Source organism: Mus pahari, chromosome 10 (assembly GCF_900095145.1).
Source record: "Mus pahari chromosome 10, PAHARI_EIJ_v1.1, whole genome shotgun sequence".
NCBI classification, from domain to species: domain Eukaryota; kingdom Metazoa; phylum Chordata; class Mammalia; order Rodentia; family Muridae; genus Mus; species Mus pahari.
The window spans coordinates 57,872,251-57,889,179 of record NC_034599.1 but is presented as its reverse complement, the minus strand read 5'-3'; the positions used below and the strand labels follow the sequence as shown (position 1 = coordinate 57,889,179).

The 16,929-nt window shown below is 42.7% G+C and overlaps 1 protein-coding gene across 1 annotated transcript in view; it reads left to right on the top strand.

The window, feature by feature from the left end:
• Positions 1-3,813: 3,813 nt before the first annotated feature.
• Positions 3,814-16,929, top strand: part of Pias1 (protein inhibitor of activated STAT 1) — a 101,493-nt gene continuing 88,377 nt past the window's right edge. The window contains exon 1 of the mRNA XM_021206424.1: positions 3,814-3,930. Within this exon, the coding sequence (XP_021062083.1) occupies positions 3,907-3,930 (24 nt within the window). The 5' untranslated portion in view covers positions 3,814-3,906. The remainder of the gene's footprint in view (positions 3,931-16,929) is intronic.

The window sequence follows — 16,929 nt, the reverse complement described above, 5'->3', positions numbered from 1 at the left end:
GGAGATTGTTGTGAATTTCAAATGAGAATCTGTGGTTATATGTGACGGAGTGTGCTTTTTATTCCAACATTTGAAAGGGAGAGGTAGATGGATCTTTGAGTTCCAGGCCAGTTAGGGTTATGTGTTAAGACCTTACAGAGACAGACAGAGGCAGAGAGTTAGACAGAGAGACAGAGAGCCAAGAGTCACTAATGGTTGCATCCTGACTTTGATACACGTCACCAGGTGTCTCATGCTCCATCTGTCACAGCTATATCGGCCCTTGCTGCTGTGACTTTCTAACCAGGATGGACCAATGTGGACCATACTCTCAAACCGGGGACCAGAGTAACTCTTGTTTCTGTAAAGTTGCTTTTCTCCAGATAGTTTGCTGTAGCATCTAGAAAAATAACTGATATAGGGAATCTGGAAAAAGAGGTGGAATGTGATCTAGAGCCTTGTGAGAGATGTGGGCTGGATCTCAGAAACCACTAAGCAGGCTGCGGGACAGGAAGCTGTCTCTGTCCCTGTGTCCCTGTAGCTCAGCAAAGAGTGTGGAGCCAGCAGGTGGGCTTTGCTCACTGAGAACAATGGCAGAGCAAGTCCCTTAGTGTGTCGGGGCCGGGGTGGTGCGGAGGGGTGTGGGGTGACTTCTCATGTACCCCCTCACCCCAAAACAGAAAGAAGACTTTGCTTCTGTGGGGAGGAATTGGATTTATCAGGTTTTTAATCTTAACTTCCTGGTGTTAAGACATTAGTGCACACCTGAATCAGTACTCAGGACAGATTCCGGCTATATAGCTCAAGTTGTCCTAGAACTCACTATGTAGCCCAGGCTGGCTTTGAACTATTGAAACTCTTCTTGCTTTACCCCACACCACCCCAAAGTGTTGGGATCATAGTGCAAGTTGTAGGATTATGGCCTTTGCTATCTAGGTCAGTTCCAAATACTGGGGTCAAGAAGACAGAAGCACCTGGGGGGAAAGCCAGAGTCAGTCTGGACTGTCAGTCAGGTGGTCCTTCCAGTAGTCTGGAAGAGAGTGATGGTCGTGAAGACTGAACAAAATAGGCTGACTTGGATATATTTTAATAGCTGGACTTATGGGTGCTCTGGACACTGGAAATACACAAGAGAGGAGTAAGGATGCTCCCCTGTGTTTCATTTTGAGATATATATATATATATATATATATATATATATATATATATATATACTGGATAATAGTGAGACTCCTTAGAAAGGAGCAAGACTGGCGGTCAAGGATGATTGTGAGGTGGCTATGAGATGTGGAGTTGATACTAGGCAGATAGCAACATTAGGGCTCAGCCTCTTTTAAATTAATTAATTAACTTAATTTAATCAATTAATTAATTAACTTAATTAAATCAATTAATTAAATTTGAGACAAGGCCTTACTTGTAGCCCTAACTGACCTAGAACTTACTTCGTAGACCAGGCTGGCCTCAATCTCCCAAGAGATCTGCCTGGAATGCTGGAATTGAAGGCCTGTACCACCACACACAGTCTCTCTAAAGCAAAATTAATTCATTAGTTAATAATAAATTAAATTATTTCTTTTGGGATAGGATCCCCTGTAGCCCAGGCTTGCCTGGAACTGGAACCCTTGATCTTTTACCTCCCAACTACTGGGATTTTTGTTCAGGTACCACTATTTCCACTTTTATGCAGTGTCAGAGGTCAAACACAGGACCTCTTGTATGTTAGGCAGTTAGATAAATAGTCTACAAGCAGAGCTGAATCCCTAGGCCTGCCTGGATTCGAATTTGGTGATGCAGTCAACGCTGCAGATATTTGAAAATCATTAAATCATTATATCTTTATAGACCAAAAGCCAAGGGTTGAATGATAGCTCTGGGTGGTTGAATTAAGATCACAGCTGAATCTTAGAATCTCCAATCTTTCTTCTTTCTTCCTTTTTCTTTCTTTTCTTTCTTTTTTCTTTCTTTCTTTCTTTCTTTCTTTCTTTCTTTCTTTCTTTCTTTCTCTCCCTTCCTTCCTTCCTCCCTCCCTTCCCTTCCTCTCTCCCTCCCTCCCTCCCTTCCTCNCTCCCTCCCTCCCTCCCTTCCTTCCTTCCTCTCTCTCCCTTCCTCCCTCCCTCCCTTCCTTCCTTCCTCTCTTCCTTTCTTCCTTCCTCCCTCCCTCCCTCCCTCCCTTCCTTCCTTCCTTCCTTCCTTCCTTCCTTCCTTCCTTCCTCCCTTCCTTCCTCTCTTCCTTCCTTCCTTCCTTCCTTCCTCCCTTCCTTTCTTCCTCCCACCCCTACCCCAGGGTCTCTTTGTATAGCCTTGGCTGTCTTAGAAGAAGTTCTGTAGACCAGGTTGGCCTCGAACTCACAAAGATCTACCTAGTCCATATAGCAAATTCCAGGGCTGCATAGTGAGACTCAGTAGAGAAAAAGGGTAGAGGGAGGAAAGGAGGGAGAGAGGGGTAGGAGTGAGGGTGGGGGGTGGGGAAGCTACCTAGTGAAGAGACAGAAATGGAATGTTGGGACAGTGGCAGTGATGTGGAGGAAAGTTCAAGAACTCTGTTTCCAGAGAAAGCAATCCCATTAACTGTTAGCAGCTCCCTCGAGGCAACTGAGGTAAGCCATGGGAACTGAGAGTGGGCTTTGCAAAGGTGAAGATGAGAGACCAAGATAGGGCAGGCAGTGTGGCTGCCTCAGGATAGGTTGAGAGGTAATGTCACTGAAGAAATGGGAACAAGTACTTGTAGAAAAATGAAGTCTTGCTTGTGAATTTATTCAGTGAAGAAAGCAGAGAAAGTACCCACTGAAGGTAATTTTGGATTCAGAGTAAGCATAAATTTAAGTAAGGAATTTGGGGTATGTTTATATGCTGATGAAAATGATTCTGTGAAGAAAGGGGGGTTGGAACTAAAAAGATACTGGAGTATAAAATGTGGGCATGTGGGAGTGAAATAATCCAGGTCACTGGTCAGGACCTGGCCTTGAATTCAGAGTAACCCAAATGTTAAGAAGATTTTGATAGTAAAAAGTTGATCAGTTAAAAAAGGCTGGGGTTTTGAAAGAAGGAAGCTTTTAGTAGATAGGAGTAGGTATGAAATAACCTTTTTTTTTCAAGTCTAAATAAATATCAATGTAGGTGGAGAAAACCCTTCTGGGATTAAGCACTCCTACCCCTAATCCATTTTTCTCTTAGTGAACCTTTTAATCTCTATGCTGTTCATCACCATTAGTAAGTATATCTTTATTAGTTCACAGATCTGTACACCATGAGCGACAGGTCAGGGATCTTCCCTAATTTCTGACTACCCAGGGTGACGTGATGAATAAATGTCTTCAGAATTTGTCTTAGCTACTCCTGTTAAATGCTGGTTAGGAGAGTCCCTTTTTCCCCTCAGAGCTTTTATTTCGGAAAAGATACCATGGGAATGATATTTTTTTTTCTTTTTTGGCCTCATCATGAGGATCTGCGTAAACCCAGAAACGCTTCGTCAAATTCTCCTTAGACCAAACTGACTAATTGGCTAATTGTGATCGACCGGCAGCCGGGTAGGGTACAGGTGCAGAACGCTTCTTGCGGATGGGGGCGCGCCGTGGCTTCGGTCAACAGGGGATCAGAGGGCAGTCGAAGGACGAGACTGAGGCCAACACCTCCCCAGATGTGGCCTCTACCCTGGGCGCTCCTGGCCCGGCCGGCGTGGGGGCGGGGAGGCCGAGGGGGTAGTAACTGTCAAACTCCCGCTTGGCGCCATTATTTAAATAGTGCGTGTGGGTCTCGCAGCTGTGCGTGCCCGGGGCGGGGCGGCGAGCTCCTGGAGTGGGGCGGAGGCCGGGGGCGGAGCGGGAAGGCTGAGGGGCGGGGCGGAGGCGGAGCCAAGCCCGCTAGAGGGGAGGGTCCAGCGCGGCCCCCGGCGAGCTTCACTGCGCTTGCGCTGACAGACGCAAGATGGCGGACAGTGCGGAACTAAAGGTAAAGCGCAGCTCGAATTCACTTCTAATATTCGGCCGCGGAGACGGCGCCGCGGCTGCCGGGGGGATGGGTCGGACCCCGGGGGGCCCGCTCGGGCCGGGCTCCACCCGGGTCTGGAGTTGTAGGCGGGAGAGGCGCTCCGGGTCTCAGTGGAGGGGGCCTGGCTGCGGCGGGCCGTGGGCCCCGGGTGCCTCGGGGGCGCTGACGGGTCGTCCCCGGCGTGTTATTGTTGTGGGCGCCTCTGGCGGGGGTGGCGGGGCGAAGAGAGTGAGTCGGGACGTGGCGGCCGCGGCGGTCCCCGGGGCCTGGGTGCCTTACCTTGCAGCCCGCCTCCCCGCCCCCCCCCACGGGCAGCCAGGGGGTGGGGGGGGTGCAGGCTGCTCTTGGAAGAGGGGGATCGGGAAAACTGCCCCGCTGCCGCTTCCTCTTCCTCTTTCGCCGTCCCGGGCTCCTGTCAGGCGCAGCGCTCGGACCCCCGGGAACTTGGCTCCGGCCGCCCCGCCCCTCCGCGGCGCCCAGGCGCCCCCGCCCCGCTTGCCGCCGCTGCCCGCCCGCCTGTCAGTGGGTGCCCGGCCAGTGGGAATGCGCGATCCTGGGGCGATCGGCTAGGGAATCCGAGGGAGAAGCTCTTGGAAAGTTTAGCGAGCCCGGAGCCGGCGTTGGGGGTTCGGCTAAAGGGTTGCAGGGGGAGTCTGCGCGGGTGGGACGCTACTGTTTCTCTCTTGATTTCGGGCCACCGGGGAGGGTGTGTGTGTGGGGGGGGAGCAACCCATTGAAAGAGTGTGCTTTTGGGAGCGGTGGTGGGGATGCAGCCACCTCTCTGCACTCTTGCTGTCTTCTGGTGTGGCAGATGAGAGCAGCCTTGGGGTCTCTAAACACACCATGATGGCGATGCTATAGCTGATGGAGGTGAATGGTTCGTGTTTATATCCCCCGTTGCCTTTTGTTTGTTAGGGACATCTTGCTGGCCATGTTGATTTAAACGAAATTCTCCTCCCACCCACCCCCATCCCACCCCAACCTCCAATAAATAGAACGTTCCATCGTTCCTCTCAACTGTACCAATTACTCATGCCTCGCGAAATTAGATGAAAGGGTGCCCCCTTCCCCCCCCCCGCTTTTTCTCCCACCCCAATCTTTACCTGATGACGGCTCCTTTACCGAAGCACATATACCTACCTCACTACACAAGCAGTTGGGGGAGGGCTGGTGGAACCCTTATGATTGGATTGTGACAAATGGGTCTCTGCTTGAATAATTCTGGTTTAGTAGCAGGCAGGCAGTTCTTAACTAACGCATATTATTTAGAGGCTCTGAACACTGTATTCCCTTCTCTGGCTTCCTGTGTGCGAACCAAACAGCTGGTTATAGCACATCTCAGAGTGGAGACTGGGCTACGCAATTGTAAATCTTTAGGGAGATTTAGAAATTGTTTTTATAATCAATAAAAATTACTATTATTATTTTCTCCATTATAATGAAATAACTTCTAAAACAAGCAGACCACTACCTTTGTTTCTGGACACTTTTCTTTCCCTGCGCCGGTGTGTGTGTGTGTGTGTGTGTGTGTGTGTGTGTNTGTGTGTGTGTGTATAAAAGCCTCACTGGAATATCTTTTTTTCCTTAGTAACTTTGAAGTGTTAACATATCAAGACTTTTGTACAAGATTTAGGTATTTGTTTTTTTAAGTTTACTTCTAATTACTAACTTAAGACAGAAAATGTTAATGGATGGTGCCCCCCCCCCTTTTTTTAAGACAAAGGTTCCCTATGTTGCTGAGGTTGGCCTGGAACTCATTGTGTAGACCGACCATACAGGCTTTGAACTTCAGGGAGCCTCTAGCCTCTGCCTCCTTAGTGCTAGGATTAAAGGAATTTAAGGTGTTCACCACTGTACCTGACTTGGATAGTTTCTTTTATCCCAATTTCAGACTATTGATTTCACCAAGAAAGCCTCTGAAATTTGACATTTTGGAGACAACCACCTTGCATAAAAACAAATGAACAAAAAAACCCAGAGCTCAACTTTGTGTGTTTTATGTAATTATTTTTCTGTCACTATGTTACTGTCATCTTTTGTTTTTTATTTTGTTTTGAGGCAGGGTTTCTCTCTGTATAGCCCTGGCTGTCCTGGAACTCACTCTATAGAACAGACTGGCCTCAAACTCAAAACTCAAAGATCTGCCTGCCTCCTGCTTCCCAAGTGCTGGGATTAAAAGCATGTACCACCCCCATCCTCTTCAGAGTTGTTGCTGTCTTATCTTTGCTTCCTAATACTTTTTAGGAGTCAATTTGAAAAATAGCTGGCCAAGTTTTTTATGCATGGACCATGTAGTAAGGCTTGAAAACCTTATGGGAAAAGTACCTTTGTTCTTTGTATTTTAAGAAAGTGCCTTTGGGGCCAGGCATAGTGGCCCCATACCTTTAATCCTAGCCCCTGGGAGGCAGAGGCAGGTGAATCTCTTTTCGAGGGTCAGCTAATCTACCATGAGTTCCAGGATAGGCAGAGCTACTTAGTAATATCATGTCTTGATAAAACAAAGAAAAAAGAAAGAAGAGTGCCTTTGGGGCTAGATGAGATTCCTGGTGTGAGTCTTGTTAGGTAAAGTTACTCTTCGCAGCAATGAGCCAGTACCACAGACACTGAACACTTAGGGAAATGGTGTTTTTCTAAAACTGGTCTCCATTCTTTCACCCTCTTTAAAAGCTACTTGAGATTTTCTAGAGGGCTTGTTTTCCACTCTTATGTTTCTGTTGTATAATTTTTCAAATTATAATAAGTGTTTTGACACATTGGTGTGTCATTGTGTGTGCCTGAGACTTAGAGGAGCTGTGATAGATTACTTAGCTGCTGATAGCTGTGTTAAAGTTCTGTTAAGGCTTCACTGTGGTTATTACTGCTTTGGAGAGCAGGGAGATGATAACAGGGATGCATATCTTTGTGTGTGTGTGTGTGTGTGTGTGTGTGTGTGTGTGTGCGCGCATGTGCAGTGAAGTTTGAAATATATTCCTTTCAGAAATATTTTCTTTAGTGTGTGCATGTTTGTGTGAGTGATGTGTGAGAGATATTGGTTCTATATCCTAATAAAATAAGGGAAGACTAAATAATTAGGGGGAACCCTAGGTTTTTTATTTTTTTTTATTTTTTATTTTTTTAAAGATTTATTTATTTATTATATGTAAGTACACTGTAGCTGTCTTCAGACACTCCAGAAGAGGGCGTCAGATCTTGTTACGGATGGTTGTGAGCCACCATGTGGTTGCTGGGATTTGAACTCTGCACCTTTGGAAGAACAGTCGGGTGCTCTTACCCGCTGAGCCATCTCACCAGCCCCGGTTTTTTATTTTTATTTTTACGTTTTATAGAACTCTAATGGGAACTGCTGAGGAAATACTAGTTTTTTTTTCTTATCCCAATTCACAGCCCACATTTGACTGTGCTGTGGATTGTATTTATAATTATTTTCCTAATGGCCCTTTTAGTGAATCCTTTTAAATCTATAGTGACTCTGCTAAGATCAGATGGGAAAAACAGATCCAAAGCCCCAGTAGGGATAGTGCAAGCTTGAAGATATTGCCAATACTAAGTAGATTGAGTCATACATATCAAAATGAGTTCTCTGTGCACTTCTGCTTATGAAGAGTTCAAGTTTTCATTAGGGGAATACCCACAAATGATTTCTGGGAGGCTGTGAAGGTGAAGACACTTCAGACGGGGAGGGTGTGCAGCCCAAGTGATCTTGGTAGCGATAACCTGACAGTTTGGTTGTAGTTACTCTGATTTGTTGTTTTTTTAAGACAGTCTCTCTGTGAGCTCTGGCTAGCCTGGAACTTGCTATGTAGACCAGGCTGGCCTCCAACTCACAAAGATCTGCAAGTCTCTGCTTCGGCCTCTGCAGTGCTGTGATTAAAGGACTGTGTCACCATGCCTTTAAAAAATTTATTTATTTATATTTATTTATTTTAGACAGCTCCCATGCCTTTAATCCTAGTAACTTAGAAGGTGAAGATTTGAGTAATGTGAGTTCTAGGCCAGCCTGGCCTTACATGGCAAGACTATCTAGAAAATAAACCAGGTTAAAACTAAAGAGAAAAAAAAGACTCAGATGACAACACAAAACACCCTAAAACAGTGGTTCCCAACCTTCCTAATGCTTTCATACAGTTCCTTATGTTGTGGTGACTTCAACCATAAAAATTATTTCGTTGCTACTTCATAACTGTAATTTTGCTACTTGTTATGAGTTGTAATTTAAATATTTGATGTTTGGCATATCTGAAAAGCCACGCCTGTGAAAGGATCTTCTACCTCTAAAGGGGTCAATACTCACAGGTTGAGAACCTCTAGTCTAAATGAAGAAAAAAATCACAATGATAACAAAAATAAACACTTTTCTTTTAGAGTCAGGATTCACTCTGCAATTCATGATGGCCTGGAGGTGACAGCCTTTTTGCCTCAGTCTCTAGAATGCTGGGATCTCAGCATGAGCCACCACACTCACCTTCCAAAGTCATTATTTTTTCTTAAATGTCTTTTGCATTAAAGCTCAAGCTGTATTGCTGTTTTAACTCATAGAAGGAGCAGTGGGGGAAGGATTCATTACTTTCAAGGAGTAAATAATGGAATCCAATGAGCAGGGAAGCCTCCTTTTAAAGTATATGCTGTGGAAGCATATCAGTACATTTTGTTGTCATATCTGTCTCTTTATTTTCAACAAATAACCACTTAGTTTTGATCTCTGTGGTGTAATTTGTCTGCTTTTATTTCACATAGAAGCAAGTAAGTCTGACATTTTATTCATGGATTTGATTTTAATCTCTCTGGCTTGCTTTTATGAAGTGTTGCATTTAGATGGCTTTTGTTTTATGTCACTTCTTGGGAACAGTATTTTAAAACAATTTGAAAAACACTTAAGTTTTTAAGTAGTTGATGTAATTGTTCTGAAATATTGCCGCCTTTTCCTTGCTGTTTTCTCCGGGTGACTGCATTGTCTTTCTCTTCCAGGAGTGTCTCCTAATCCCCTTTGATTGCAGTAGCTGATTAACCTTGGGTTTCTCCTGGTGAACTCCATCAGCATGCTGTTCCAGGGTTCATGCTGAGGCTTTTGATTTCAGTGTAATTTGTACCCTTTCATGCTGGTAACTAGGGGTAAGAAAATAAAGTGGCCGTGTTTGTAGTGGGATCTAGAAAGAAGTATCTGCCTCAGAAAGTGGGATTTTATAAGCTGTAGTATACTAAAAACTAAACAAGAACTTGGTTCATTACTTCACAGAATTGATGGTACTGTTTTCCTAAGTGTTCAGCTCTGTCACTAAGCATTTATTTTTTGTGTAGCTCCGACTGGCCTTAAACTCTCTGTGTAACTGAAGAAAACCTTGAACTCCTGATGTTGCTTCTATCTCCTAAGTGTTGGGATGATGGGCATAAGCCACTATGCTCTACTGTCTTTTTCTTTTTTAAATTTTATTTATTTATTTTGTGAGTACAATGTCACATCCCATTATAGATGGTTGTGCCACCATGTGGTTGCTGGGAATTGAACTCAGAACCTCTGGAAGAGCAGTCAGTGCTCTTAACCACTGAGCCATCTCTCCAGCCCTCTACTCTCTTCTTTTACTGTTTGAAGAATACTTGATATCTTAGTTTTGTAGTGCTATTCAGTTTATAATGTATCACATAACATTGCTTTTTGCATAGTTCTTTGACATAGGAGAGGAATGAAATGGTAAGGAAGCCTAGCAAGGGCAGTATTACCAACCGGCCTCCCTAAAGATGCCAAGGCATTCCTGGAGTTGTTTAAGATGTCTAGCTCACTAAGTATTGTAATGTTGCTAAGACATTTCCTTTAGTTCTATACCTGGGTATTTTGTGGGGACACTGCATTTTCAGTGTACAGCCCTGGCTGGTCTGTATCTTATGATGTAGACCAAACTGGTCTTAAGATGAGTGCTAATGTGCCTGGTTTTGCAAATCTCTCTTTAAACACATTTGTTAGTTGGAATCCTACAAATTAATTTTCTTTCCTTTAAATTTTTTTTTTGAGACAGGATCTTTCTTTCTTTCTTTCTTTCTTTCTTTCTTTCTTTCTTTCTTTCTTTCTTTCTTTCTTTCTTTCTTTCTTTCTTTCTTTCTTTCTTTCTTTCTTTCAGACAGGATTTCTCTGTTTAGACCTGGCTGTTCTGGAATTTACTGTGTAGACCAGGCTGGCCTCAAACTCAGAGCTCCCCCCCTCCCACCTCTGCCTCCCGAGTGCTGGGTTTAAAGGCATGCACCACCACTGCCCAGCTAGTTTTGTTTTTTTCTTTCTTTTTTTTCTCTTTTAATTTTGAGGTTTTATTTTTATTTTATGCCTTTGAGTGTTTGCCTAAATGTATATCTATGCATTATTTCCATGCAGTGCCCTCAGAGGCCAGGAGAGGGCATTAAATCCCCTGGAATTAGAGTTACAGATTGTTTCTCTGCCTTGTGGATGCTAGGGATCAAACTCTGGCTCTGAAGAGCAGCCAGCTCTTAGCTAGCCACTGAGTCATCTCTCTGAGCCCTCACTGTTTTGGTTTTTAAAAAGAGACAGTCTCACTGGTACCAAGACTAACCTCCAACTAACTAAGCATAACAATTTTTGCAATTACTATTTTGCTTGTAAAATTTTTTATAAACTACTAGAAAGAAGACAGAAAAATAGCATTTATAATTCTAGCTCTCAAAAATATTACGGTTAGCCAAGCAGTTATGGCATATGCCTTTAATCCCAGCACTTGGGAGGCAGAGGCAGGCAGATTTCTGAGTTCCAGGCCAGCCAGGGCTATACAGAGAAACCCTGTCTCAAAAAAGACAAAAAAAAAAAAGAAAAAAGAAAAAAAAGAAAAAAAAAAAGAGTATCATGAATGTTAAGCAAGCAGTTTATCATCTGAACTATATCCACAGCTGATACTTTTTGTAATCTGTTATTTTTGTGACAAGCCTTTCAAGTTTGTAGATATAGATCCAGGTTGATTTCTATTTTATTTTTCTAGTAGCTCAACATTGTACAGTTGGTTCTCTTTGGGGAGGGGCCTGGTAGTGAACCCTTGTTGTGATGTTCATGCTTTGGCAGATAGCCTTGGATAGAGCTTTGCAAATGGTTTTAACACCTCAGACCTTAGAGCTGTGTAGAGAGCAGTGCAGCTCTTTTTCTGATTCAGCTTTTTTTCTAAGTGGAGTGGATTAGTAGCTTTTAGCTTATTTCTTGTTTTACCTTCATTGTTCCTATTTCTTTCGTGTGTCAGGTGAGATTACATTGATAAAAAATGAACTCCATGATGATATAGCATATTTAATTGATTTTAATATGTTTGGTTTTGGAAATTATATTAAAGTAATCAAATATTGTGAGTTTTGTGCACTGGGTGCTTGTCAGTTTTAAATGGCATGTTGAAACTGTATTGAACATTAATATAGAGAAAGTGGAAATGAGAACAACTTTTCATTTTTTAATGTGAAATCAGTGTTGCCATGGTTTTAAATTGGTAGGTAATGCTGTTTGGAGGAGCTAGTTATGGAAAGGTTACATAGGCTGTGAAAATATTTTTCTATTTTAAGAAAAAACCTTTTTGGGTTATGGTAATTAATAAGTGCACATGGAAGTTAAGAATGCTTTTTTTCTTTTCGAGGCTCTGTCACTGTGTAGTCTGGGCTAGTCTCAAACTCAGGGCTTTCTGTTCTCATCTTCCGGAATGCTGAGGTTGCAGGTGTGTGTTACCTACCACTCCTGGCAAGAGTGCTGCTGTATCTGGAAAGTTGTGAACCATGGAAGGAACGGGTGAGGAAGTTAAGCTGGGGAATAGATTGTGTTCTAAATTTGTTGTAAATTTGCTCATTAGTGTTCTTTCTGAGTAGGTGGCAGGAGTTTTTGAAGTACTTAGTTGTTTTGTCCTATAAGTGTGGATGACCCAGGATTTATGCTTTGGCTTTAGATAGTTACATAGTGACTCACAGAAGACCCCTGGCGTGAGCTGAGGCACAGAGCAGTAGATTCTGTGTAGTCACAGCTGACTCTAAGGGCAGCCACTACAGTGCATGGTGTGGCACGCTTGAGACTTTATCAGGGTGTAGTTCCCTCCTGTGCACAGCGCTGGCATGGTTGCCCTGGGCTTTGTTAATCCTTTAGGTTTCCCTCCTGTGTTCTAAGCCCTCTGCGTTTGGTTTCAGTGGTCTCATGTGAAAAGGCAGAAAAGCCTTTCCCTCAGACTTTGGTCAAGAAACCACCTTTTATTTTTTTCTTAAATTAAGAAAATGAAACAAGTGTGAATGTTTTAAATAGGAACCAGTTCTGGATATTGATAGCACTGCTTGGTGCAAGTGCTCCTGTATTTGAAAACATCACTTCCTTACCTTTTCTGTTCTTGCTTTCAGTTTCTCTTTTTGGTTGTCATGTTAATTTCACACAGCCTGTTCTTTCACCCTGTGACTTCTGTCTATAAACACTCTTTGTGGAACTAGGTCTGGTGGCACACACCTTTAATCCCAGCACTTGGGAGGCAGAGGCAGGCAGATCTCTTGAGTTTGAGGCCAGCCTGGTCTACAGAGCAAGTTCCAGAACAGGCAGAGTTACGGTGAAAAACACTGTCTGACCCACCCCTTGCTCTCCCCACCTCCCAATAAAATCCCACAAAAAGTTCAGTGAACAAAACAAAAAATAAAAAGTCTTCAGTAGCTTTGCCTTTAACAGTCAGTCTTAGCTGGTTTGATACTCAGGGCTCTCTCCAGTTTGACTGCAGACCATTTTGTGTGTCTTGAACTTTCTTGGCTGTAGCAGAAAGGTCTGTGGCTTGAAGAGCAGAGTTACTCATTTGCTCTGTTACTGACTATGTTCTGTCCTAGTAGATGTGTACTATCTTTCAGCTTAACAAATGATGTTACTGTTTGTTCTTGTTGGGAACCAGGGTGATGCCCATGTCTGCTATGGCAGTCTTAAGTTGGAAGTGTTTCTGAACAGTGTCATGTCTTTACTCTTTCCATGCTGTTTCTTAGATTAACTTGGAGAGTTTGTCCAGGATAATGTTTTTGGATGTGGACCAAGCCTGTACCTGTTGGGTATCTTGGAACTGGGGTAGTGGGTGGGTGGTTGTTAAGCACCATATATAACATTTGAGTTACTCATTGACTTTAGCCCTGACTGGTGCAAAAGGAAAGCAAAAAGTTCTTAAGTATTTGTTTATGATGTCTTGAAACTGTGTTTTGCTGTGTATCCCAGGCTGCCCATGAACTGATAGTAATCTTGCCTCATTTTTCCACTTGCTGGGACTACAAGACTGGATGGAGTGTTTGATACTTTGTTATGCTGCTGTTGAAAGTAATTACCACCCCTCCCTCCACCCCACCTCTTGGTTCTGAGAATCAAATCCAGGGTCTTGTGCCTGCTTAAGCTCGTGGTCTACTATTGAGCTGTTTATTTAGCTGTACCACATTTAGTGTAACTAGTCCAGTATTAGTGTTGGGGTTGGATTTGAAGATAGATGTGACAGGGCCAGGCAATAGAGGTATGCATACCTTCAATTCCTCTGGAGGCAGAGACAGGCAGATCTCTTGGGGTTAAGACAACCTGATCTACAGAGTGAGTTCCAGCATGACAAGAGTTATACACAGAGAAATCCTGTCTTGAAAAACAAAACAACAAAAAAGTAGATGTATGAATGTAACAGATAAGGGTGTTGGCTTAGGGAAAAATGGACTGTGGCCTTATGAAGTTCTGGTAGTGCACAACAAAGCACTTCTGCATTTGAGTTTCTGAATGTGAGCAAGTTTGTTTCTAGTTTCATGACACAGTGCTTAAAATAGAACTTAGCTAACTTGTACTTATATGGTGAATTTAAGGTGTTTTCCTAAAAAAATTGTCACATGGATCTTATTATTAAGGATTAGAAAAGTTTCAGAGTTAAATATGTAGTTTTGTTTTTAACATTTTAAATCTCTCCAAAGGTTATTTATTTTTCCTGTTTTTAAGGTACTTTATTTATATCATAATATCTTTTTAATTGACATCATGTACTTGCACATATGTATGAGGTAAATGCTTTTCCAGTACTTTAAAATCATTGTGGCTGGGATGGTGACTCCTTTGATCACTAGCACTCAGGTAACTGGGGCAGCTGGAGGGCCAGTCTGGTTTACATATGTAGTGACTTCCAGACCAGCTAGGAGTACATGAGACCCTGTCTTGAAATGAGAGAGAGGGGTGGGGGGAAAGGGAGAGAGAGAGAGAGAGAGAGAGAGAGAGAGAGAGAGAGAGAGAGAGAGAGAGAGATTGATTGATTGATTGATTGATTGATTATTGTAGATTCCAGGCTTCTACAAGTTACCCAAAGAAGGAATGAGGAGGAGTTTTCAGGGTTCTTGACACTGGCTAGACAGAGGCAGTGGCTGAGCAGCCCGAGGGTTACTGTGGCTCCTGATTTCAGAGGTTTCAGCCCATGTTTGTTCCATTACTGTAGGCTAAATGTCATGGTGGCAGGAGCTTAAGGAGAGCCACCAGAGAGGAGGGGACCAGGGACAAGGCACCGTTCAAAAGCACTCCCTGGTGACTGACGTCCTCTATCAGGGCCCCACTCTTAAGGTTTCTTCCACTGGTTTCTAAAATAGTACTGCTGTTGGAGACCAACTTCTGACCCACACGAGCCTGTGGGGACACTCATATTAAATCATAACATTTCATGCTTAGAACTTGGATTATAGTGTAGTAGCTAGGGTTTGTTTATTATTCACAAAGTGTCTCACATTCTTCCATTCATTTATGTGTTTTGAATGTGAGGTACTAGACTATTGGCTTGAGTGTATATATGATTACTTAAGCAGAAAATGTATGTTTTATGAGTGTAAGTGCAATGCATCAACTATTACTATCACAGGGATTGTTTCTCAAACTCCTGGTGTTTCCCTGGGTATCTCTAGGTCAAAACCATTTTTCTAGTACCAGTAGGACATTGTTTGGTATGCTGACAATTATAACATCAGTGGTGAATAAAGCCATTGTGATTTTCCAGATCCCTGCTGTGGTGTGACTGAATTATACCAGTGGTGTAGCCTCTATCATCAGACTTTTGGAATTGAAATAGATACATGCTTTAAAATAAAACAAGCTGGGCAGGTTATGTGGCTGGATGGTAGAGTGTTTGCCTAGTTTACCTGAGGTCCTCAATATGATTCTCAACACACACACACACACACACACACACACACACACACACACACACTCTTTTTCTCCCTCTCTTTTTATTTCTTTTTTTCTCTCTCAAGCAAGTAAAAGTGCACACACATGGTGTGGGAAGGCAGGAAGACTGACTGGTTACATTTAATGTCCTTGATGAAGGAATAAAAGTTAGTGGTTTGTTATTGAGTCCGTCTTAGCTTACCTTTTAGAGCATGTTGTTTGAAGTGCTTCTCCTGATAGCAGGCCTGATGATTAGCTCAGACAAGAGCTTTGTGCAGTTGTTGAGCAGCAAACTAAACTAGCTGCCTTTCTAAGTAGAACACTATTTTTACTTGAAATAATTGCTTGGCAAAGTATGGTTATACAGAACGGGGTGGTATTTGGCATACATTTTCTTGAAAATAAAGTAAGCCTGTCACTACAAGGAAAACAACTGACAGTATTCATTGCTAATGATAAAATTTAAGCTTTCAAGGGGAAATTGAATTTTGGAAAACTACTGCACTTGCCACTAAGAGTTTGACAGATTGCACACTTGACTCCTTTGATGCAATTGGTGTGATATGAGTAAGTGAGCTATGCTTTAGACAGTAGTGAGCTGCATCACTGTTTGAAGAAGTGTGGAACTTGGCAAATTGTCCATGTTTTGACATGAGATTTCATGTAGCCTAGGCTGGTTTTGGACTGTGGATATAGCTCTGCCTCTTTCAAGTGCTAGAATTTTAGGTGTGGAGCCACCATGCTCAGCTGAACTCAACATTATATTATTTTTTTAAAATAACCAGTGCATGATTTTATAAAGTCATGTATGAGAAAAAAAGATCAATTGGAATAGAGATTAGACCAATGAATTTTGTTTGTTAAGATAGGATTTCATGTAGTCCTATCTGGTTTTAAATTAGTTTTTGTTGTTGTTTTGAGAAAGGGTCTCAGGGATCCCAGGCTAGCCTCAAGTTTTCTATGTACCTAAAATGACCTTGAACTTGTGATCTTTCTGTGTCCACTTTTAAAGTGTTAGGATTATAGACATATACCACATTGTTTGTTTTTTGTAGTGCTAGAAATTGAACTCAGGGCTTCCCAGGGTTTCCTGCTAGATAAACACTCTACTAAATGAAACTATAGCCCAGGCACTGACCTTCGACCTCCTTTTCTCCTCTTTGCTCCTACCAAATGCTGGTATTACAAATGTGTACCACCATGGTTTGAAATGACTTTGGTTTTTTGAGACAGAGTTTCTTTGTATTGCCCTGGCTGTCCTGGTTCTTGCCTTGTAGACCAGGTTGGCCTCAAACTTAAAGATTCATCTGCCTCTGTCTCCCATGTGCTGGGATTAAAGGTGTGCACTACCACATCTGACTTTCAAAATGACTTTTAATAAATAACAAATGTTCATTGTTAGGATTTCAGATCTTATATTGGAACAGCCTTTAAGAAATTGCTATTTGGGGGCTGGAGAGATGGCTCAGAAGTTAATAGCACTGGCTGTTCTTTCAGAAAGCCTGGGTTTTACTCCCAGCTAAGCCATCTCTCAATTCTACTCATTGTTGTTGTTATTATTACTATATTATTATTATTATTATTATTATTATTATTATTATTATTATTAGTTTGTTTGCTTGTTTTGAGACAGAATCTCATTATGTAGTCCTAGAACTTGCTGTGTGCTCCAGGCTGGCCTTGAAATCAGAGATATGTCTGCCCAGTATTGGGATTAAAAACATGTCTTGCAAGCTGGGCGTGGTGGCACACGCCTTTAATCCTTTAATCCCAGCACTCAGGAGGCAGAGGCAGGTGGATTTCTGAGTTCAAGG